Source organism: Lepisosteus platostomus, chromosome 2 (assembly GCF_059453375.1).
Source record: "Lepisosteus platostomus isolate fLepPlt1 chromosome 2, fLepPlt1.hap1, whole genome shotgun sequence".
In the NCBI taxonomy this organism is placed as follows: Eukaryota; Metazoa; Chordata; class Actinopteri; order Semionotiformes; family Lepisosteidae; genus Lepisosteus; species Lepisosteus platostomus.
The window spans coordinates 34,674,013-34,698,806 of NC_142612.1; the positions used below are offsets into that span (position 1 = coordinate 34,674,013).

General features: G+C 39.8%; 1 protein-coding gene across 1 annotated transcript in view; it reads left to right on the top strand.

Moving 5' to 3' along the window:
- pknox1.1 (pbx/knotted 1 homeobox 1.1) overlaps positions 1-24,794 on the top strand; it is a 53,828-nt gene that overhangs the window by 8,377 nt on the left and 20,657 nt on the right. Inside the window, exons 2-4 of the mRNA XM_088607165.1 lie at positions 6,766-6,871; positions 14,470-14,603; positions 14,783-14,954. Coding sequence (XP_088463291.1) covers positions 6,821-6,871; positions 14,470-14,603; positions 14,783-14,954 — 357 coding nt within the window. The 5' untranslated portion in view covers positions 6,766-6,820. The remainder of the gene's footprint in view (positions 1-6,765; positions 6,872-14,469; positions 14,604-14,782; positions 14,955-24,794) is intronic.

Here is a 24,794-nt window from a genome sequence, read left to right on the forward strand (position 1 = left end):
CAAGCCTGCTTGTTTATAATGTAATAAGACCGCATCATGTTACCTGACGTTTTGTTGCCTCTTTCTGAATTACAGGACATAGTGCTGCACATACCTGGAAATTTAATCTATTTTGTAAATTGGAGGTTTTACAAGTTACTGTGTTCAATTTGCTTTATTTGTTTTGAAATGTACTCATCAATGCTGATTCTTTCTAACCCTGAAATATAAAAATAGCATTGCATTTCCCCTTTAAGGGGGAATCACTGCAATATAATGAATAACATGTTGATTTGTTTCTCTTAGTTTTGTTATTGTTTTAAAGTAAACAGTACAGAAATGCACAACAGAAATATAATATAAACCAATTTAAGACAATACTAAAGTCTGTTCAATTAATGTGTTCTGCCATTTTAGGTTTTGCCCAGTGTGTTTGGTTTGTTTCTTAGTAATTAAGTCTACCTTTTCATTCAGCATTTTTATTCATAACATTTTAGTTTCAAAACACATCAGGTTTGTTTGGTTTCACTTCTTCTGCAAGCAATTATAACATCGGAAATTTGTTGTTTATAATATTGTAAAGTGAAACTTAAGATTAAATTAACCCATCACTCATGGCACTGAGTACATGAAACTAAATTTCTCAATAATTCAATTCAAGGTGCTTTATTAGCATGACCGATGGGTACAATAAGTTTTGCCAAAGCAAATAAAAATAACAAAATAAAAACAAAAAATAAAAAATAAAAGTAAAATAAAATCTACAGACATTTACAACAAAGACATATCATAAAATATTTACATATAATGTATCTCTCATATCTGTCTCTCCGTCTCTCTCAAATTCAAATTCAAATTCAAGGTGCTTTATTAGCATGACCGATGGGTACAATCAGTGCTGCCAAAGCAAATAAAATAATAAAAAACTAGCACGGAACAAAACAAAAATAAAAGTAAAATAAAATCTACAGACATATTACAGACATTTAAAACAAAGACATATTATAAAATATTTACATTTACTGTATACAGGAGCATTATTGGGAGACAGACTCACCATTCCTCAGGCTGTGACAGGAGATCACATACTGGGCTGCCAGTTCAACTGAGTTCCCTCCTCCCTCTCCCAGTAGAATTGGGACCCGTTGTGATTCTGGCAGGTGTGGGAACTCTGGCACTAGATTTCTGAGTTTAGGGAAGAATGTTTCTCTAATCCCAGAGTATCTGTCACAGTGCAGTAGGAAGTGCACCTCTGTCTCGATTTCTCCCCGCTGGCAGTAGGAGCACAGCCTGTCCTCTATGGGCAGCCAGGTCTGCCTGTGTCTCCCAGTTTCTATGGCTAGGCTGTGGTCACTGAGCCTGTACTTCGTCAGGATCTGTTTCTGTTTGTTGTTTCTTATCTTGGTCAGATATTCGGCTAGTGTGTATTGTCTGTTGAGGGTTCTGTAGCATTCCAGTTTATGTTGTGTTTGTGTGTGTGTCCCAGTGTGTGAGATATTGCAGTTTGATCTGTGCTGTGATGTGGTTGAGTCTGAGTTGTGGTGCTCTAGCAGTGCTGTGCTGATGCTGGTTAGTGTCGGTGTGGCTCAGGTCAGTGAGCCTCAGGACCAGCTGGCTCAAGGGGCTCTGTTTTGGGCTCAGCTCTTGGCTCAGCAGGGCTTTGTGGTGGTAAGAATTTTGGTTGCTGTTTTTTAGGTGTAGCCAATACTTCAATATTCTTTTCTGTATGTTTATCAATAGTGGGTACTGGCCTAATTCGGCCCTGCACCCATTGTTAGGTGTTTTTTTCTGCACACAGAGGATGTTTCTACAGATCTCCATGTGCAGAGTTTCTATGGGGTGTTTATCCCATTGAGTGTAATCCTGGTCTGTGAGGGGGGCCCACACTTCACTGCCATATAGGGCAATGGGTTGGATTACACTTTCAAATATTTGGAGCCAGATTCTTGTTGGTGGGTTGATGTTGAAGAGCCTCCTTTTTATTGTGTAGAAGGCCCTGAGTGCCTTCTCCCTCAGTGCCTTCACTGCCAGGTCAAAACTCCCAGAAGAGCTGATGGTGAGACCGAGATATGTGTAGCTGGATGTGTGCGCCAATGTGTTGTTGTTCAGTGTGAATTTGTACCTATTTCCCTGCGGTCTGGCTTTCTTCTGGAAAACCATAACTCTTGTCTTGTCCAGATTGACTGTCAGCACCCAGGTCTGACAGTACTGCTCCAGTTGTGCCAGGGTCTGCTGCAGACCCTGTTCTGTGGGCGACAGCAGGACCAGGTCATCTGCATAGAGCAGGAACTTGATTTCTGTGTCGTGTAGTGTGAGACCAGGAGCTGCAGACTGTTCCAACATTCCTGCTAATTCGTTGATATAGATATTGAACAGTGTTGGGCTTAGGCTGCAGCCCTGTCTTCGCCTTGGGTGAAGAATTTGGTCCTTTTGTTTCCAATTTTCACTGCACATTTGCTCTCTGAATACATTGATTTAATGATGTTGTACACTTTGCCCCCTATGCCACTTTGGAGTAGTTTATAAAACAATCTTTCATGCCAAATCGAGTCAAATGCTTTTTTGAAATCGACAAAGCAGTGCAAAAATGTTTCCTTTGTGTTTTTGGTGGACTTGTTTGTCTATCAGTGTGTGTAGGGTGTAAATGTGATCAGATGTGCGGTGACCTGGTAAGAAGCCAATCTGACTTTTACTCAGGACATTGTGTTCAGTAAGGAAGACCAGTATTCGTGTATTTAGGATACTGCAGAATACCTTCCCCAGGTTACTGTTCACACAGATGCCCCGGTAGTTGTTGGGATCGAGTCTATCTGCACTTATAGATGGGCGTGATCAGTCCTTGGTTCCAGGCCTTGGGGAAACATCCATGAGATTGAGGAGTTTGAGCAGGGCTTGTTGCAACTTTGGGCTGCTGTGTCTCAGCATCTCGTTCTTGACTCCATCTTGGAAACAGGCTTTGTGTGGTCTGAGGGCCTGGAGTTTGTCCAGTAGCTCCTGCTCAGTGATTGGGGAGTCTAAGGGGTTTTGGTTGTCTTTGATAGCCAATTCCAAAATTTCAAGATTTTCATAAATGGTGTTTTGGTCTGATTGGTTTGTATTTGGGAGCTTTTGATAGAGATTTTCAAAGTATGTTTGCCAGATTGTTCCATTTTGGATGGCCAATTCTTCTGGTTTTGATTTGTTTAAATTGTTCCACTTCTCCCAAAAACAGTTCTGATTTAGTGACTCCTCAATTTCTGCAAGTTGTTTGTTTATGTATGTGTTTCTTTTCTTTTTCAGTGTGTGTTTGTAATATCACTGTCTCACACATTCCAAATTGATATTGATATCAATATTGATATTACATTCACACATTCCAGCATGTGTTTGTAATATCAATATCTCACACATTCCAAACAGAGTGAAACATTGGTGGTTAAGTGGCAGAAGTTTTCCTGCCACATGGGTTTGATACCCGGACAGTGCACCAGCTTTATTTAACAAAATGCACTTGGGGATAATAAAGACTAATAATAAAATAAATATAATAAATGTGTACTATGTTGACTTTTGTTAATTTTATGTTGTAAATATCACAGTATGGTAAATATTAAATTATTATAATATTATTAATAAATGTAATAATAACCAAATTACAAATAAATTGAATCAACATTTGGATCAAAATCACAATTGGTTTGAATCATTGAATGCAATTTGCTAGAACTTCATTTACTTCAAAAAAACATGTTTAAAAAGCTCTTTATGTTCTTACAGTGAAAAGCAAGGCTCAAAAACTTTTTTGCAAGGATGAACCTCTGTAGCAAATGTGGTTCTTGTGACATACAGTATCTTATTTAGAGTTGTTTGTAATCATTGTATTTAATGAAAGTGTCGCTTGTGCAGTATAGTCCATGTAGAATGATTGACATGAGAAAGTACTAATGGGTTAATAAAACTTTAATAGTATACTGATTTGTCTGAAAATTTATTGCTACAATACTTTAAGGGCTCATTGTACCACCAGGCAGTTTTACAGAGTAGTACAGTCCAGCCCCAGATTATTAGAAAAGAAACACCATGATGCCATGAGATGGCGCTGTCGGTCATACCGCGGCACCTACTGGAGTATACTGACATCTTGAGTATTCTAGATAGCTGCTACTATCTGTAGTTCAGAAGCTTGTTGGGTATAGTTCTTCTTTTGATTGCATTTCTCAATTGTTTAAACATTTATTTTTGTTTAGACAGTATTTAAATATTTTTCATGTTGCAAGAAGCTCATCTGCTTTCAGGAAATTGTTGTCCATATATGTCCTTTGGTTTTTATCAAGTGTACCAAATTTAATAACTTAAATTGTAGAATGTCTTTTTATGCCATGATGACAATTCCAGTAGTATTTTTCAAGTTCACTTCTAATGTGTTTAAACGTTTCACATTGCTATATATCACTGAGGAGTGATTCACATTAAACTGTATGTATTAAAATAACCTATGTCAGTTCACTGATGCTTTATTGTCCATGTAAAAAAATGGGCAACTCATAGTGATCTATCTGTAGATTTGTCAGTAGATATAGAATCATTGTCAGCTGTATGGTCCAGTTCTTTATTTTTTGTGCAAATCAGCCATCTGTGTTAAGAAATCCCTTCTTGCGTGACTGGCTGATTATTATGTTTGTAGAGGAATGCAAGTCTTGGGATGGATGACTTTCCAGGTAAATATTAGCCCAGATCTTAGGTGGACTTGGCATTTTAGCCTTTTATTTCCCTTTCTTTTTTTACGGAACACTCTCTTACCCATGTCAGTCTTAGCCTTTTGTTTGGTTTTGTGATTTTAAATTTTAAATGTTGGTCTATTACTACTTTTTGAGTGTGGTCTGATAAATTGCAAAATTTGCAAAATAAGTAACATGTGTTGGTATACAGTACACCAGGTGGACTTTAATTTTCTTTATGCTTTTCTTTAGTCATTAATAAATGTCTGTATTAATTTGTACCATTCACCTCTTCATATTTAGTTTATAATTGTGTAATTAATCACAGTTTCTATGTTGATCACCTGATGATTGCTGAGATTACAGTGGTGGTGGTGCCGTTGAGTCGGTATGGACTCATGGTGACCCTATGGACAGTTCCATGGCAAGATACGGAAGTAGATTGCCAAGCCTTTTCTTCTGCGTAGATGTGCAAGTGTTGTTGATGTTATATTTGACCCTCCGTTATTGGAGAACCTTGCACCTGATGTGGGACACGGAGGTTATGAGTCTTGTGATCTACCAACTGAGCTAGTCGGGGACTTACAGGGAAATCCTGAAGAGTACCTACAGGGAAACCCAGAGAAAAATGAATGAACTACATTTACATCATGTGGTTAGCAAAAGCCCCAGGTCCAACCCATTGAATTCTACAGTCTGGCAGGTTATCTGTTTAATGCCTTAGATGCTGAAGTTTTGGGAATAAGAACCACAGTAACAATCAGTTAGGTTTTAAGATCTAGTGCTGGACATGTTGGACATTAGTGTTGGTCTGAAGCTACAGGGGTTTCTTGCCTTAAAAAGCACATGAGAAAATGAAGCAAATTATTTGTAACTGTAGGTTATTAAAATTTAGCACATAGAGTTACTAAGGAGGATTCTGCTTTAAATAATTTTTTCTTATTTATCACAGTACATACTTTTCACCTATCTTATCAATCATGGGAAGCTTCGAGTGTACTTAGTTGACCTTTTATACTGGTGTATGATTGGATGCTTTTAAATAAATAATGATTTTAGTACCTATTTCAGGTGTGTATACAATACCACAAAGTGCTGCTTATAATAATCATAATGAATACCAATTTCCAGAGTGCTGTATGGCATTTTAATAGACTTGTATAAAATAGAGGATTTTAATTCAAAATTAAGTAATGTAGTGCGTAACAACAATAAGGGGGTATTCAACAAAAGTGAAACATTTCTTAAGCAATTGAACCACTTCAGTGGAATATAATAAAGGTTAATAAAGGTTGTGGTTCAGCTGAATAACTCACCAACAGAACCAACAGGATTACAATAAATAAAAAAACAAATAGGCTCTGTGGAAAACAGCTTTAGAATAAAACATCAATCAAGTCACAAAGGCAGACAAAAAAAATCAAGAGAAATACGAGGACCTGCTCTGAGCATTGAATATCGTGGCCCAGCCTTATTTCTCGTCTTGTGCTGTGGGAATACATGTATCTGTTGTGTTCTCCATGTAGTGTCACAGAAGGAAACTCTTGACACGTTATATAAATATTTGGAGCATTTTGCTCATCCCTTGTGTACTTCATTTGAGTTTAATGTTGAACATGGGGAAGTGAACTTCTATATCAGTAACAACAACTGGAGCCCAAAGTGTGCTGTGCAAAATGTTCTCTAATATGTAGTATAAATATTTTCATGGTTTCCTGCCTCTGGCCATTGTGTTTCATATGGTTCACATCAAACACCTAATAAGTGGGTGCTTCTCACTTTTGTGTTTATATTAGGTTACCAGATTTCCATAATGGAAAAACAGATCATTGGACTTGCTAAGGTGAATTTACTGAAAATCAGTCTTTTCACTGTGACTATGATGGTTGGGGAGGTTGTGTCTGGTTCTATGTCCATCTTTGTTGATGGTACATCTTTTTAGCATACCCTGGCATCATTATATTGCTTTTTAAAATCACATGATATGACAGTAGTTTAAGTCACACAGAATTTATGACTCTTGGTGTGAACACCAAAGAACTAATCACACCCTTGTGCCAAAATAAAGGAAAAATGCGTTGTTTTTCAGAATAAGTGTGCTGCCACCCTATGATGCTTCACCGGTCATTATATCTTCAGAAACCATGATGGCAACTCATTCAGTGTCCATAGACAACTTCCAGGAGGGGCAACAGGCAAGTTATTCTATAATCTAATTGATTTTGGTCAATTTTCATGAATGTAACATATTGTGAGGAGGCCTATACTTTTTCTGTCTGTGACCTTTAATTTAAAAAGTGCCTTTAAATATAATATAATATTCTTTGACTGTAATGATTAATTTTATAGGTAAGATATAATGTGCAGCGCTGGGTTCCTGGGTTCAGTTTCAGAGCTGCTATCTACATGGGGTTTTCGGATTCTGGTTTGACATGCTGCCGTGAAGTTAAATTTGATTGAATGACACTTTTATATGTGTGATGGGAGTCAAGTTTATACAAAGATAATACACTGGTTCCTATGCCTGTATGAATGAGTGGGAAGAAACAAGGCTTTACTGAAAAAGACTTACATTTAATTTCACATTTGTCATGTGAGATATACTGCAGACATCTAGCTGTTGAGGTAAAAATCTAACATTTTGATCTAAATGTTTTGCTTCTGCATAAGCCACAGATAGCACAACACCGAAGCAGCACCATGCCAACTGTCAAGAATAGTGGTAGCTGCATCATGGTACAGGGCTGCTTCTTGTCACCAGATCTCATCTCAAAAACCTGCTTGAATTTGTCTGTAATCTAAAATTAAGTTTCAAGGTTTACAATAACTGAAGCACAGAAACAAAGTTATACTGCTGCACTTTGACAAGAAGAGAGTGAATGTTCTTAGGTGACCCAGTCAAAGTCCTGGCTTGGGTCCTATAGAAAATACACGGTGAGAGTTTTAAGCAATCTGTTAATCGGTAACAAACGGATCGGAATTGGAGCAATTTTGCCAAGAAGAATGGCTAGAATATTTCACTGTATTAAGCTGGTAGAGACCTATCCTGGATAATTTATAGTGGTGATTAAACTGCCAGAAGCTGTAACATAACATTGCTACTACCTATTACTGATGTAGGAAGCTGAATACATGCAGTAAGTAAATTTCAGTTGTAAAGTATATAATTTTTTCAAGTTTTGTTGAAATTCAGTCTCCTTCACATATACAGTAGTTCAGTTTGACCATCACTGCTTTGAATAAGAAATGTTTGTTTGACAATGTTATGTGTGTTTTAAAATATAACGTTATTAGTGGAAGGTAAATACTGTGGATGCGTAGGGTTGCACATGTGAGGCATTTTCAGTCATGCTTAGAAATATCACGTACATGAATGATCTAGCTGGCAAATAAGTCAGTTTTGCAGAGGATACTAAGATAGGAGGATTAAGGGAAAATGAAATTCAATAAGATTTAGATAAAGTTAAAGATCGTATAAAAACTGATGTACATTTCCCCAGTGCATCATCCCATATTTAATGTAGGACAGATGCAGGGCATTATATGCTAGTAGAAAAAATATGAACTATCCATATAAAATTTGAGGGAATACCCAGACTTCAAGAAACTACTTAAGTGTTTATCTTGACACATAAAGTAAATGTGTCAAGACAATGTCGGGTGGTAATAAAGGCAATGGATTTAGGAATACTGGCATATATACTTGGAGGTGTAAAATTTAAATCAAATTAAATTTAAATCAAAAGATATTAACATTGTACAACGCAATATGATGATTTCACTTAGAATACAGTTTACAATTGTAGTCACCATGTTACAGAAAACATTCCCAGCTATGAAGCAGATCTTAGTATCTGTCCATTCATCCATCAAATAATTTTCTTCCTTGTTAGGATTATGGCAACTGGCATAAAACTCCCATAAGTATGTATACAAGAATGTCCAATTTAGGAAACACCATTAAACCTTGGCAGCACATCTTTGGATGGTGGGAAAGAACTAGAGTACAACTCTACACAGACTGCTATTCAGTCCATAACTAAATCCTGGATCCAGTGCACATAGAGCTACAAAGCAACAGTGGATGTAATAGTAAAATTATGTGATACTAGTAAAGTTGCATTCAGAATATTGTGTACATTTTTGGTCTCCACATTACAAAAAATGTTTTTATTGGAATCAGTCCAGAGTAAACCAACCAGATACATTTCTGGGCTTTAAGGAAGGTCTTAAATATGCTTAGAGAAGTGAATCTTTTGAGACTTGAACAGGGAAGACTACAATGACACATACATACAAGTTTGAATTCTTGAATCATTGATATAGTCAACTCAGTCGACTTCTTCAGAATGAACAGTGAAACAATTAAAAAATGGAATATACAATAAGGGTCTTCTTTCAAGACGTAGCAGGATGAGATATTTACAGTAGATGAATTAGTTACTTGCACCCACATGAGTTAGTTGGGGTTTATGACCTTGTTGTGGTAAATTCTTCATCAGAGGAGCAGGACACAGTCTTGTGCAGATTCAGTTTTATTGAGCTCAATAAGTACAGCAACGCGCCCTGGGTCTGCCCCACAGAATAAAAAAACAGCAAGGGTTTCCCAGCTCTTATATACAGTCAGAAAGAAGTTTATTTCACAATCTGAGTGCTTGTCCTGTTCTTTGATATGTACTTACTTCTTGTCCTGCTCTGTCTTGCTTTAGGTTCTGTCCTTTGATAAGCAGCAGACATTGATCTGCTTTAACCTGTTTGTGGGTGTTGTACCTGTCTTTTATTATGTATTCTATTAGGTCTTTTTTTAAGTCACTGGGACTGCTAAAGCAAGTCAGCTTTATGGCATTTTAACTTTTTCAACTTTTGTTGAAAGCTAAATTAACAGAACCCAGCAACACCTCTCACAATGTGCTTAAGTGGTGATATTGTGATGCTGGATAAGTGAGATGTATACATGTCCCACTTCAATCTAATCTCACTTATAGCATGTCTTTTTTTTTAGAAATGTACAATATGTAAAATATCTGAATATGATTATTGCACAGACACAGGTGTTAGTACTTGAAATTTATCAACTTTATGTTAATGTGTAGAGGGGAGCTGACATCCACTGTATATAAAGTCTCTCTGGCACATGCATTAAATCCCTAAAGATATCAGTGAGTCACCATCCCCAAGCTTTCAAATCTCTGCTCGAAACCTTTGTTAGATGGGCATTTATTTAACTGGTTCTGTGTGCGAGAAACTGTATTACATACCCTCACCTACTATCACCTCTCTATGTGAATTTTTTTGTTTGTTGCTCTTCTGTATAGCCACTATTTGAGAATATTAAAGGTGGTGTATAAAAATAAAGTTTATTATTATTGCTGTTGTTGTTAATAATACACTACACTATAGCAGTGTAGGAGGTTTTGGCTCATCTTACCTGCTTGGTAGTTAGAAGCTAGGGTGTCTGTTTCAACAACATGACTGAGTAGGTGGTTCTTCACTCATACCTGTGCCAGATGCTTGGTTTCATCTCTCCTGTTATATAAGTACATTTTTTCAATGACCTGGTTGATTTAAACCCATGGTTCTCAAACTGTTTGGACCAAGTGCTACCCCTGATTAAACAAAGCATCCAAGTACCACCTACAAGTCATCTTCTCATAGGAACCACAGAAACTCTCGATGACCAACATGAGCGTGCGCACACACACACTCACACACACATATAATAAGCATTATAACAATAAACTTTATTTTATATAGCGCCTTTAAAGGTGGCTTCTCAAAGCACTTTACAGAATGACAACAGGAACAACAACAATTAAAAATAAACAATAAAAAAGCACCATTTCAGTGAGAGGGGTGAGCCTGTTTAGTTGAGCAAAGCAGACGTGAATTCATTGGTCGGGCCTTGATACAATTCACAACTTTGACAACAGAGTCTAACAGATTTTAAATTCTCAGGCATTTTCCTGACTGCCAAGGCCTCGCAGTGAATGCTGCAGTTCATCCACTTCATATCTGGAGCAGCCTCTAATTCGTGCAACTACACTGCTGCGTCAGCTTGTCATCGCTCTAGCACTGTCTGTACAAACTCCAATGCATTTTATCCAGTTGATGCAATTATCTTCGATAAATTTATTCAGAAGCTGAAATATGTGCTCTCCTGTAGTTCCTGTTGATAGTGGCTTACAGAACAGAAAGTCCTTATGGGACGTGCCCTCAAACTCGTAAACGAGCAAATTGGCCAAATCAAAGGCATCCACGGACTCATCTAATTTTCCCCGTTTGCTTTTCAGGAGTCCGTCTCAGAAGTTAAAAGAAGTTTTTATTTCATGCAAATGTGAGCGAAACACAGAGACTCTGTGTATTTTTCTGAAATTAATCTAGAACAGTCCTTAAATATTTGTTTATCAGCTGTGCTTACTAGATTGGCATTGTTCCAAAATCACGCACATTCTCCTACCTCCTTATTTGCTGGAGATTTTTAAATACAATTTAAATACGGTTTTACAACTTTTTTATATACAATTGTCCGCTTACGTTCGTAGCACGCATTCATATTTAAGGTTATAGAATATTTGACACATAAACTAATTTGATTAAAATAGAAAATATGAAAACCCGTCCCAATTTTTCAGGGTCATCTGGCGTACCACCTAGGGGTGCTCCGCTCCGTACCATAGTTTGAGAACCACGGATTTAAACCAGTGGGCCCAAAAATGCTTATAAGAGTGTTTAACAAAGTCATTTCTGCCTGTGTCTGCACATTAATTGGTAATTAAGACCTGCTGAAAAAGCTGTAGGAGCCATTTTAAACCTAACTGAAACTTTTGTTCCTTATATTTCTTGTGAATGATGCACTTAAAAGAGATTATTTATAAGATTATGATGATCTGGGTCTCTTCCTCACAACATAATTATGAATTTATGGATATATTTCTCAGTTGTGCTCTTTTCTTATGATGTGGTCGGGCATGTCCACCGGAAAATCTTTTTTTTCAAAATGGCAAAGGTAAACTTTTGTAGACAGTTGTATCAAATGTAAGTGAAGACAACATATTTGTTTTGTTTGACTGGGGACAACCACAAGACCTTTAAGATATAACACAATATCAATAACTAAAAGTGATAGTCATTCTTTATTTGAAGGATAGGGAATATAAAACTTTTGACAGTAAGTTTGAAAATAATACAAATTTTACACAAGTCAGTTATTTGTGGTATGGGTTAAGGGAACCAAGAACCCATCCCCCAAGCACAAGGTACACGGTGGGATGATACTTCTGTCAGAATTCCATTTCACAGCTACTACTGCATAGTATATACATTAATACGAGGCCAGTCTAGAGACAGCAGCTAACCCAAATAGAGTAAAGCTGCTACTTTAAAGTACTCATTGTGTAACTGCTCTGCATGCAAAACATCTGGTTAATTTAACCAGCATTATTAAGATGAGTAGACATAGTATCTATGACTGTAAGCACCAGAAAATCTCAAGCTTGCAAAGTATTTTTAACACTCTTGCTTTCAATTAAAGCCATTGTTATCAAATCACATGTACAGGAATCACATGGAAAACATCTCTGATCCTTCTCTTAGCAGATGATAGAGGGAGGATTTATTAGTCTCGTGATAGACATTAATAGAGTCCGAAACTATATGAAACAGTTCTAAGAGAACTTTTTTGATGGTATTTGTATACAAATGTTAATTATAAGGATTTCAGCATTCTTTTTAATTTGCTGATGTATCCTGTGATTGATTCTTCAGTAATTAACTTCTTGTCATAAAGATATTATCTAGTAAGGAAAAACCTAGTATGGAACTTCTATATTGTATATGTACCGTACATGTATAGAACCTACACCTGCTATTTTAACCTACACCTGCTAGATAGAGGGTCAAAAACTACTGTATAATTAGCATATCATTGACAAATTTGTAATTTCTTTAATTCTAAATTGCAGCCTCTGTAACAAGTGTGATGATAATTAAATTGACATTTAAACTTCAATGTTTCTGTATTTTACAGCTTAGCTGTAAATTCTTTTTAAGTGGTAGTTTCATGGGAAATGCAGTAAAATATAGTGCATATACAGTCATTTTTAGTTCCAGTTTTGATGAGATAGGAATGCATTATTTTACATGTCCATTAGCATGATAACTCCTGGTTCATTACTGTTCTTTACTTTATTCCCATCTATTTAGGATCTGCCAGTAGTCAATCATCTGTGTTTACAGCTGTAACCCCTGTACCAGAGAGCATTAGGACATCCATCTGTGGGAGCTGTTCATTTCAAACACTGCAAATTCCAGAGTGCCCTACAGTTTATGGGTGATCATAAATGACAATGTATGCTTTAGTGTAAGAAGCTGAGCAGGTTTTTGCAATTTGGACCAGATTCAAGTGGCACTTAGTTGTGTGATTCTGGTAGGGATACTTGTCTGCTAAGGACAGGGGTCAGGCCTGAAACAGGGACATGCACTCCAGGGTTTAACCTGAGTTCAGAGTGACTGGATTTACTGGTTGACAATCTGGTACACTTCCACGGGTTCTAATTTTTCAAACACATGACACAAAGTATTATTTGAACCGGTTTAGATGAGTAAAATTAGGAGTAACTTCAATAATAAACTTTATTTTATACAGTGCCATTAAAAGCAAGTGCTCAAGGTGCTTTACTTAAAAGTAATAAAAGGTTAAAATAATAAACCCGCAACAAAGATTAAAATTAGCGGAAACAAACGGAAAGTTTTATAAAGTAATAGAAGATGCAAAGAGGCAGACAGACATCAATTAAATAAAAGCATTTTTAAAGAAGAAGGATTTGAGTCTGTTTGAAGGTGTTGAAGGAAGCTGATTCTCTGTTATTTTTGGAGAAAGTATTCCAGAACTGTGGGGCATAGCAGGAGAAGGCCTTGTCACCCATAGAATGTAGATGAGCTTAAAGGACAAACAGGAGACCAGAATCAGACGAACAAAGGATGTGAGGTGGGGAGTAGGGAAAAGCTCAGACAGGTACTGAGGTTCATTCAATTCATTATAGGTTCAATTCATTATATGAATTCATGTATTCATATAAGCCATGTAGAGCCTTATAGTTGAGCGTTGAGGATTTGAAATTGAGACAAAACCTGATAGGAAGCCAGTGCAAGGACTCCAGGACAGGAGTAATGTTATCACTTGCATGTGACCCAGTCAAGGGTTTGTTCAGAGTGGATTTAGAAACTCCAGCGAGTAGGGCTTTGTAGTTTTCAATTTTAGAGGAGAAAGATGTGTACCAGCCTTTCATCAACAATCGGGAGACAACACACGTTTCTGAATTGGAAGAATTAGTTTTTTTCTAAAGTCCTCAAGAATTTCAGGGTGTTTTCTCATACCTGAACACTTTTTTCATTTTCACAGTCACACTTTTCATTCACAGTTCTGAGCGCCCTGGACTGTTTTCACTGGATGTTTTTTAACAAGAAAATTTCCAAAGAGATGAGATCAGCAGTATTGGAAATTCCTCTTTTGTGGATAGCAGCTGTCATCCTAGCAAATCTCCTCCCCTTCAATATAAAGAGTACACTCTGATGGAGATTTAAACACAAAGTTAGACTATATATCATATGTACTGATTCAAAGGAGTGCTGTGTTCTTTCTGAAATCTTCTGTGCACCAGCCAAGTCACACCAACCTTCTGGCAATCTGAGTGTCATAAACATACAAACTTGGAATCAGCGGGTTGCGCAGACATTGATAAGCTTTGCTGCATGAACCACAGCATTCATTGGTTTTGTCCTTTTTCTTACCCAGATGCAAGTAGTAGCACAGACGAACAGTGACCCAGAGCAAAGGTTTACGGAAGGAAACAGCAGTGGCGGAGGCAGTAGTCCAGCCCCTGCAGAATCACAGAAACCAATGGATGCAGATAAAGAATCGATATACAGGTATTGTTCCTAACCCTTTGTCTAAAGGGTACTGTATGTTTCCAGCATGAAACAGTGTGATCTGGATCACTTATGTAAAATATGTTAAACACCTTTCCCTAGTGTTGGTGTTAATAGGAGGGCACAAAAAGTGCAATATATTTGTGATTTGAAGGTGCTAATGTTGTTCCTCTCTGCAGGCATCCACTCTTCCCATTATTGGCATTGCTCTTTGAGAAATGCGAGCAGTCAACCCAGGGTTCAGAGTGCATCACCTCTGCAAGCTTTGATGTTGACATTGAGAATTTCGTAAGGAGCCAAGAAAAGGAAGGGAAAGCTTTTTTCAGTGAAGATCCAGAGCTGGATAACCTGGTTTGTTGTTTTTTTTCTTTAAATCAGTACCCTAACATGTTAATAAAAACTAATGGAAAGTGCAAAGAAATGTCTTATCCAGGAGTCAATCTTAGTACTTTAAGTTTAAGCGAAACATGGATTAAGGTTTGGGCTTCTTTCTTATATACTTCATTCAAAATCATTAAAACTAAGTTGTAAAGCTAGAAACAGCCCATATTAAAATGCTTGAAATTTCTGATCAAAGGTATTTCTAAAAATGTTGTACTTACAACACTGAACTTTTGAGGTTTGCTGAGCTGCTTACCAAGCTTACTCTTCGTAGCCTTGAGAAGTCTGTCTTTTCAGTCCTTTTTTAACCCCTTCAGTGCTAGAGTAGGCCCGTTTTTTCTTGCTTCTCAAGTTGCCAACATCTAATGGTTTGGAAGATGTATGACAGGCATAATCCACTCAAAATATGGGACTCTTTCCTACTGAAACAATGGATAATCTAAAGACTGACATCTAAACTAACCTATAGTCTTTTCTTCTGCATTAAGTTAAATTCAGGAGATGTTAACAAAACTAATATTTATAATTTGGGATTATGTTTTAGATTCAGCACTATTTTTTACAGTGTACAATGTAGTATTGTTTTCATAACTATGACCAATTGCTTACAAAATTGTACAGATGTAGGAGGTTTTATTTAGTAATGCCACATAAGAGATGAAAATAATCAGTTGTTGTGCTGCATCTGTGTTTTTAATTTTTTTTCTTAATGGGTATTCAGTTACCTGGCCTCATAAGAGACATATGCTCCAAACACTGAATCATTGATGCCAAAACTAGCTTATTAGACTCTCTTGTTTTGTCTGTAGTTCAGTTACTGTTTCGTCTGGAACTTCTAATCTTTCATGTCTTGTGGCCATGTTGTGTGTGAGTTGAGCAGGTCCAGGTTTCTGTGGATTGGAAATAAACATTTCCATAAAATATTAACGGGTTATTCAACAGGTCTTTATACAGTAAAAATAATATTTCAGAACATTTTTTCTACACCTTTTTATGGTTCTATTTTTTATTCTGAACTTTGTGAAGGGGGCCTGTGTATGGAGTTTGCATGCTTTCCTCGTATACAGTATGTATAGGGTTTATCTGGGTGCTTCAGTTCCCCCTGCCTTCCAAAGACATGTTAGCTAAGATATTGGTGCCACTTATTGTTACAGTGTGCTTATGTGCATGTCTCCCGCTAAAGGCTCTGGGTCGCTGCTACTATCACCAAGAATAAGCAGCTTTCTGGTAATGATGATTTGTTTCTTAATTTATTTGCAAGAGCACTTCTTTTTGAGAAAAAAAACAAATTAGTTCAGCAGTTCTTCTTAGGATAGATGTTTGTATTTTACACTTTTTTAGATTTTGCGTTGTAACTTTTATTAAAGTAATCTGAATATATTACATATAGCTGTTGGGTTTTTATACAATTATTTGCTGGTCTTTTAAAAATAATTTCTTGATCAATATCTTTTTGGAATGTAAAAATTGATCTGGTTCTTTTCAAACACTAGATTTTTTTATGTTTAACACCTTTAAAGCAAAATCATTGATTATTAAAGGTTTTTAGAAATAATTTACTTTGCTGTATTTGTGTAGCTGTTATTTTTTTATTCAGTGCATAAAATCTATGATATAGGTACACTTCAGAACTGTTAAACTTCTGTGAATAATTTCTATAACATTACACTTTACACATTTATGTGTATATTATTTGTGAAATAATATACTTTCATTTTCCCCAAATAGTTCTTGTGAATTTCAGAATTGCTGTATCAGTCGGTTGAATTTACAACTGTACATTTAATTATTTCCCCCAATTTTAATACGTTTGTCTGTTTTTTCATTGCTTAATGCTGTAGCGGCGAGGCTTATTAATAAGAAAGAATTAAGTGTTCTGAGCCTTCCCAAATGAGGCCCCATTTCTCTGTTCATCTCTGTGGTGCAGCCAGAGAGAAACTATTCATGCAGGCTGATTTAAGGTTCCTTTGATAAGGACAGCGCCCAAAGGGGGATGCACTTAGCTAAGCCTGGCTATCATGATCAATGGTCATCCATTGGCGCCTATCTGTCTAGGGAGTGCCAGATGGACATTTGGACTGCATTCCTAAGTGTCAGGAGTAAGTGACTCATATCTCACCTTGATCAACCAATCAGGGACTGGTAGGGCCGAGTAACCCACGTGGGACTCTGATGCCCATGGAACTTTCAGCCAATCAACGAGCTGAAGTTCCTCCAGGTAAAAACAGGCAACACAGAGATTCAGTAAGATTCAGAAGGGAGGATTCAGGAGAATTCTGTGGACTGTTCTAAAGGGAATTCAAAGGAGAATTCCAGGGCAGGACGGCCCAGGAGCAGAAGGCTCCCAAGGGCAGGACATTCTCGCAGCGCGCCTCCTGACCATCCTGAGACTCAGCTTGGACAACCACGGAACGGCCAGTGTGTCCGAGTGCCAGAACTTTCCTTTGTCTAGAGTCTAGAGCGGAGGTTGCCAGAGAATAACCAGAGGATCCACCCGAGGTTAGCATCAGCAGCAGGCCTCGTAAACAGGTCGGAACTGTGGACAGCTGAATCACTATTCAGAACTAGCTCTTCATCAGGAACGAACCGGTCCTCTTCCTGACTTGATGGGACCCACAGTCATCTTTTCTCCTGTGCACAAACTTTGCCAGTTAAAGCCAACAGTGAGCATCAGCAGCGCATCGTCGCAAACCGCACAGCACAGCCTGGCACGCAGCCAGAGAACGCGGATTGGACAGCAACAGCCTGCAACTGTTTCTTTGTGCCCGCAGGAGATCTGAATCCCCAAAGATTGGATGAGTATTCAACTTCAATGCATTACAGCTCGAGAATTCAATTGTTATCCTAACCAGTTGATATCAATTTAATTCCTAAGAGTTATGTACTTGTTTTGAGTATCTAATGTCGAAGTTATAACCAAGTTCATTTATGAAACGGTCTAAATGAATGATATACTGAACGTATGTCCTCTTGATATGTGTAACACTTTGTAACTGACTGAATATATACCTTTTGTATTCTGATAACCCTCTCGATAAGATCTGTTAGTTTTACATGCATATTCTATGTATTAATAAATGTAAATGTCGCATGGTTGGATTCTAAAGCCATCAAAAGAATCAACTTTGTGATTTACTGCTACAATTAATAATTGTCTCAGTAAATGCCCAAACCCTACAGAACTGGTGCCTTCAGAGAGCCACTACATTTACATTTTGGCTATGCCAACGTTACATTTATGGCGTCCCTGAGTGGCTATGATTACATATTTGGCGTCCCTGAGCCGGTTTTCTTACACATTTGGCGTCCCTGGGTGGGCGTGGCAAGACTGAAATGAGTCAACCAAGCGGAATAATTCAATATAAAACGCCGCGGGTTTCATACACGACAATACAGTGTGCTGAAAGCCGAAATGAAAAAAAAGTTCTCCTTGCTCTTTAAGCAGTGCTTGATTGTTTTGTGATCTTTTGTGATCTACCGGGTTGATTGCATATTTGATCTTGTGGTTTTCTGTGGTAAAACTGTGATTTCGTACTTAAAAGTAATACTCTTTAAGTTTAACGATGGTTGCTAAAAGGTCTGAATTCGAGTCGCTATTAAGCACTCTCTCTAGCAGCGACAGGTCTGACCACGATCTCTACCATATCTCCGTCAGAAGAGAAGCTAGGAGAATAGATCTCCATTCTCTGAGAGAGCTAGCGAAGGACATAGAGAGATTTGACCCCGCAGTGTCAGAGAATAATATCGAGAGCTATATTCAGGACCTCAGGTATACCCTGCAGTACCTGCCAAACGCCACAGAACAGGAGAAAGTGTTTCTGGTCAGGAAAACTACCAGCAGAGCTGTACATGAGTGGATGGCTAGGCAGATGAAAGAAGTCTGTAATGATTTTGAGGAGCTGTGTCAAGCACTTATCGAAGAATACAGTGCGTTTATTGACCCGTCTGCCGTGATAGCCGCCGCTCTTAACATTAAGCACGAGAGAGCAGAGTCCCCTCGCGAATATTACGAGAGACTTAGACGAACTTATTTTGCAGGGCGAAATGATGAGGGTTGCGAAGAGAACACCCATTTCAAGGGTTTATTCATTGCGAATCTCCACCCGTCAGTCAGAAAGATGATCTTAATGCATACAGATGCACAGACCATGAAAATGACTGATATTAAGAGATTCGTGCAGAAAGCCTGGGAGTATGACGTCCAAAGTCGCTCTGAGAAAAAAGCTGTTAAAGCGACTGTGTTCGCCGTCAGAGCCAGCAGGGTTAATTCCCTCCTGCTCGAAGGAGCACAGGCTCCTGAGCTGGCTAAGCCCCGTTCCAAAGCAGGCACACAGGACCGCACCCAGCGTCCTAAGTGCCATGAGAACACCGGGGGAGGGAAAGGACTAGAAAAAGCTGAACAAAAGGATTCAGTAGCTGCCCGCCTGGCCAGGCTTGAAGAAGCTTTATTAGGACAGGGACAACCGCTCCCCAAGGCTGCCGGAAGCGTGAATGAGCTGATACTCTCCACTGGAGGAGGCGGAGACCCGCTCCCTTTCCCTCCCTCAGTCTATCTGATTGAGCGGAAGGGTTCCTGCCTGGATGAGGTCAGTCACTCCCAAGCGAGTGCTGACTCCACCCCTGAAGTCACAGAGCAGGCAGTAAAAAACAGAGGAAAAGCAAGAAGCTTTTACCTCAAGGCTGCCATGGGAGATGTCTTACACAGTGAGACACTGATTGACACTGAGGTTGAAAGGTGTTTGATGTCACACGGCAAGCTCAAACGGGTAGAAAAAGAAAAGGGTATGCGACTCAGAGTGGGACCTTTGGTGGATTGCCAGAAAGGCAAAGTGTGGAAACAGGTCAAGGCTCCTAAGCCTTCTGTACAGAAGGAAAGGGGGGCCAAGAGGCAGACTGTGCTCACACAGTGCCCACCGAACACAGAAGCCTATGTGAAGATTCCTTCTGTTCCCTCTGGACAAGAAATGAAAATATTTTCTTGTTCCCCGGATATACAGGGAAGTCGTGTCCCGGCTGAGGTCCCAACAGCCTCCCTGCCACAGGAGCGGTGCTCCAAGCAGCTGCCTGATCCACCAGGTAAAGCACACCCCTTTTACATCCCTAAAGAGGAGCAGATCTCCCCACCTGGCGATGAAAAGGAGCTTTCCCTGTCCACCCTGGCACCCAAGAGGGGTCAGGAACACCACCCTGCAGTGGTGGAAGGGATCCAGATGGCAGGAGAGCAGGTTGGCGATGTAGCCCTGAGAGGTCCTCTATTAGTGAGGATCTGCTTGAGCAGCTGTCACGGGGCCACCGCCAGGTGCCCCTGGTGCAACATTCACAGGTTAGACAGGAGGTCCAGCTGGACGCTGAGACTACTGCGCTGTGGACACACCTGATCCCAGATGCCGATTCCCTCTGCTGTGACCCAGGGAACCTGCAGTCAGATAACATTATTTCTCACAACTACCAGGTAGTGAGTGAGACTGACCTGATTGTTCCTGCCTCAACGGCAGGGTTGCCAACACACCCAGTCCCCCAGAAGGGACAGGGAATGAAAGCCGAGCCGGTTTTCTTACAGCCACCAGCTCAGTCTGTCAGTCTGAGTCTGACCAACAGTGGTTCAGCCAGACTGGAGCTGGATGGTCAAGCCACCCGCCTGCCAGTGCAGGACATCGCAAAGAGGGGTATCAGAATCCCTGCCTGCACTGACATGGGCCTGGTGAGTGATAGTAAGTTCAAAGACAGTGAACTAGCTATCCCACTGCTGGGGCAGCTCCCTGAACCCCTAGCGAGGGAAGGGGGGAGCGAGCAGGTGTCCTACACCCACGCCCAGCGAACGACTGTAAACATGCCGATAGAGGGATTCCTCAATCAGGAAGTGTGCAGGGTGGACCTGAACAGTGAGAATGGGATAACAATCCCAGATCACTCAGGTGCTCCAGATGACCACTCAGCCGAGGGTCAGGCATGCTCCACCGCTGCACCGCCCCCTGCAGGGTTCCTAGAGCACAGGCATGAACAAATCGAAAAAGCAGATGCCCTGGAAAAGGAGGAGCAGCATCAGCAGCTGCGTCAGATTCCCCCAGATTTTCAGGATGTTGGTGCCCAAGATGCCACAGGGCATACTGAGAAAGACACCATGTACACGCTGTGCCAGCTTAGAAAGGCAACAGTCACTCAGAAGGAGATGACTGGGATCAGCCACCAGAAAAGACTTTTGGGAGGACTGATTGCTGCCTCCACTGTTGCACGTTTGCTTTTTCTGGTAGGTTTGTGTGCTACTGGCACTCTCACCCTGACTGCCCCAAGAAGGCAGGTGGCAGAAATGCCAGAGGGTAGTGACAGACTGTATCAACAGCAGCAAAAGTTGGAAAGCTTAGGGAAAACCCTACAGGCAACTTCCTATGCAACAGGGTTAAACCTTATTCCCCAACCAGTGGACATGATTGTTGGTGTTCTACAGTGGGTTTATGCTTGTGTGCAACAGGCCAGAATGTTGACACAAGACCTGTTAAGGGAGTTTAGTGCCACTGTAGCCAGTCTAACCAAGGCACAAATCCCTACCCACTTGATTCCACTCTTCTCAGTAGAGGAGTATGTGACATTAACCCCATCGCTCATAGCTCACCCAGAAGGCAATCCAAGATTGAATTTGGTTCCAAATCTTTAGATGGGTATGACTACCAAAGCTATCCATTGGCTGTGTCTAAACGATTCACCAATGAAGGGTGTAAAGCTACTAATGGGCAGAGGGAGGTTAATGAACCCCATGAAGAGCAGGTGGGAAGTAAATGGCTGGTCAGCACACCACATTTAACTGTCACCATGACTTGTGACAGGCAAGATACCGCTACCACAATGCAGCTACCTAATCAAAACAGTTTCCTGCAAGTTCCCGAGGAGGCCATAGTACAGCTTGAACTTAACACTGTACTGTCTAGAACCAGACAATATAAGACCAAACTTGAGGTCATGGATGCCTTCAGGTGCCACACTATTGAATTGGATAGAAATCCAAGAAACAGTAAGCCCTGAAGAGGTACAGGTAGTTGAGTTTGCTTTAATGGAACAAACCTCCAAACCACCCTAGCAGATACCCAACACAGGTGTTGTGGTTTATCGGGGGGCTGGGAACAGGAACTGTTGTTATTGTAACACTACTGCCGGGAAGCTGGATCATGACTGACAATGTACTCTGAATGCTGTATTCTCACATCAAGATATACTCTGGGTAGCATGAATGAGTCAAAGGTAGCATGTCAAAAGAAAGGAAGTGACTTCTCCCCAGATATCTACCACAGAGGTATCAGATATTGACAGTGATCTTCCTGATGTGTAATTCCTAGACTTAGATAATGTCTCCTACCGTGTTTATACATACTCCAGATGTTATTCATCCTGTTTGTATCCAATGCTGGTTCCGGTATGAATTCTCGAGGAGTAATGTGGACATTTAAGATTAATGTTCTAATGGCAAGGGACATCACTTAACTCTGTTTTGTTTTGAAGGCAACAATGCCTCGGGACCTCGTGACCTTCAAAAAGGGGGGATATGTAGCGGCGAGGCTTATTAATAAGAAAGAATTAAGTGTTCTGAGCCTTCCCAAATGAGGCCCCATTTCTCTGTTCATCTCTGTGGTGCAGCCACAGAGAAACTATTCATGCAGGCTGATTTAAGGTTCCTTTGATAAGGACAGCGCCCAAAGGGGGATGCACTTAGCTAAGCCTGGCTATCATGATCAATGGTCATCCATTGGCGCCTATCTGTCTAGGGAGTGCCAGATGGACATCTGGACTGCATTCCTAAGTGTCAGGAGTAAGTGACTCATATCTCACCTTGATCAACCAATCAGGGACTGGTAGGGCCGAGTAACCCAAGTGGGACTCTGATGCCCATGGAACTTTCAGCCAATCAACGAGCTGAAGTTCCTCCAGGTAAAAACAGGCAACACAGAGATTCAGTAAGATTCAGAAGGGAGGATTCAGGAGAATTCTGTGGACTGTTCTAAAGGGAATTCACAGGAGAATTCCAGGGCAGGACGGCCCAGGAGCAGAAGGCTCCCAAGGGCAGGACATTCTCGCAGCGCGCCTCCTGACCATCCTGAGACTCAGCCCGGACAACCACGGAACGGCCAGTGTGTCCGAGTGCCAGAACTTTCCTTTGTCTAGAGCGGAGGTTGCCAGAGAATAACCAGAGGATCCACCCGAGGTTAGCACCATCAGCAGGCCTCGTAAACAGGTCGGAACTGTGGACAGCTGAATCACTATTCAGAACTAGCTCTTCATCAGGAAAGAACCGGTCCTCTTCCTGACTTGCTGGGACCCACAGTCATCTTTTCTCCTGTGCACAAACTTTGCTAGTTAAAGCCAACAGTGAGCATCAGCAGCGCACCGTCGCAAACCGCACAGCACAGCCTGGCACGCAGCCAGAGAGCACGGATTGGACAGCAACAGCCTGCAACTGTTTCTTTGTGCCCGCAGGAGATCTGAATCCCCAAAGATTGGATGAGTATTCAACTTCAATGCATTACAGCTCGAGAATTCAATTGTTATTCTAACCAGTTGATATCAATTTAATTCCTAAGAGTTATGTACTTGTTTTGAGTATCTAATGTCGAAGTTATAACCAAGTTCATTTATGAAACGGTCTAAGTGAATGATATACTGAACGTATGTCCTCTTGATATGTGTAACACTTTGTAACTGACTGAATATATACCTTTTGTATTCTGATAACCCTCTCGATAAGATCTGTTAGTTTTACATGCATATTCTATGTACTAATAAATGTATCCTCGTGTATTAGTACCTGTGTGTGTGCGTTGTTTGAGTTATGTCGCATGGTTGGATTCTAAAGCCATCAAAAGAATCAACTTTGTGATTTACTGCTACAATTAATAATTGTCTCAGTAAATGCCCAAACCCTACAGAACTGGTGCCTTCAGAGAGCCACTACATTTACATTTTGCAACGTTACATTTATGGCGTCCCTGAGTGGCTATGATTACATATTTGGCTTCCCTGAGCCGGTTTTCTTACAATGCGTTTCAGATAATTTTGTAACTATAAGAACATAAGGACATGTGGCCCATTTGGTAGTTAGCAGCTAATTAATCCAAGCATCTTATTGAGGTTCTTCTTGAAAGATGCCAACATACTGACACTTACAACATTGCTTGGTAGCTTTTTACATATCTCACAACCCTGTAGAAGTATAGACCTCCTGTTGCATGTTTTAAATGTATTTGTTTCCTCTCTGGATTGTCTGTTGATTTTCAAGCTTCATAACTGATAACTAAGTGAGTTTTATTAGTGATTTTTTTTTTTGTAATGGCATATTTTTACTTTCAGGTCTGAATATTGATCATTGTATCTAATATATTGTTCTTGTATATGTTAAGTTACATTTTTGCTATCTAAAACATTGCACAAAAGGTTCTGTATGAAGGAAATGGCTGTGATGATGGAAACTGACAGTGACTGAGGGATTTTCTGAACCGATGCAATCTCTCTGGAAGTGATACCACAACAGATGACACCAATTCTTTCAGGACATCCAATCCCAGTTTCTGCAATAGCAAAGAAAAAAAAATGGGACCAAATGCATGTGTCCACAAATGTGCAGAAACCAGTGTCTCATAATGTGAAAACTACTCTTATATTCTTCTTAGAGATGAGAATTGTACACAATCTCTTCTTTTCCTGTCATTGTGAGCGATTCTAGTTACTCCAGATGTTACTCCTTTACAATAGTAATGGAACTCCTCTCTCTCACTCATCGAAACTCAGACCAAATAGAGAGATTTTGGGAAGTTTGTCCAATTGCAC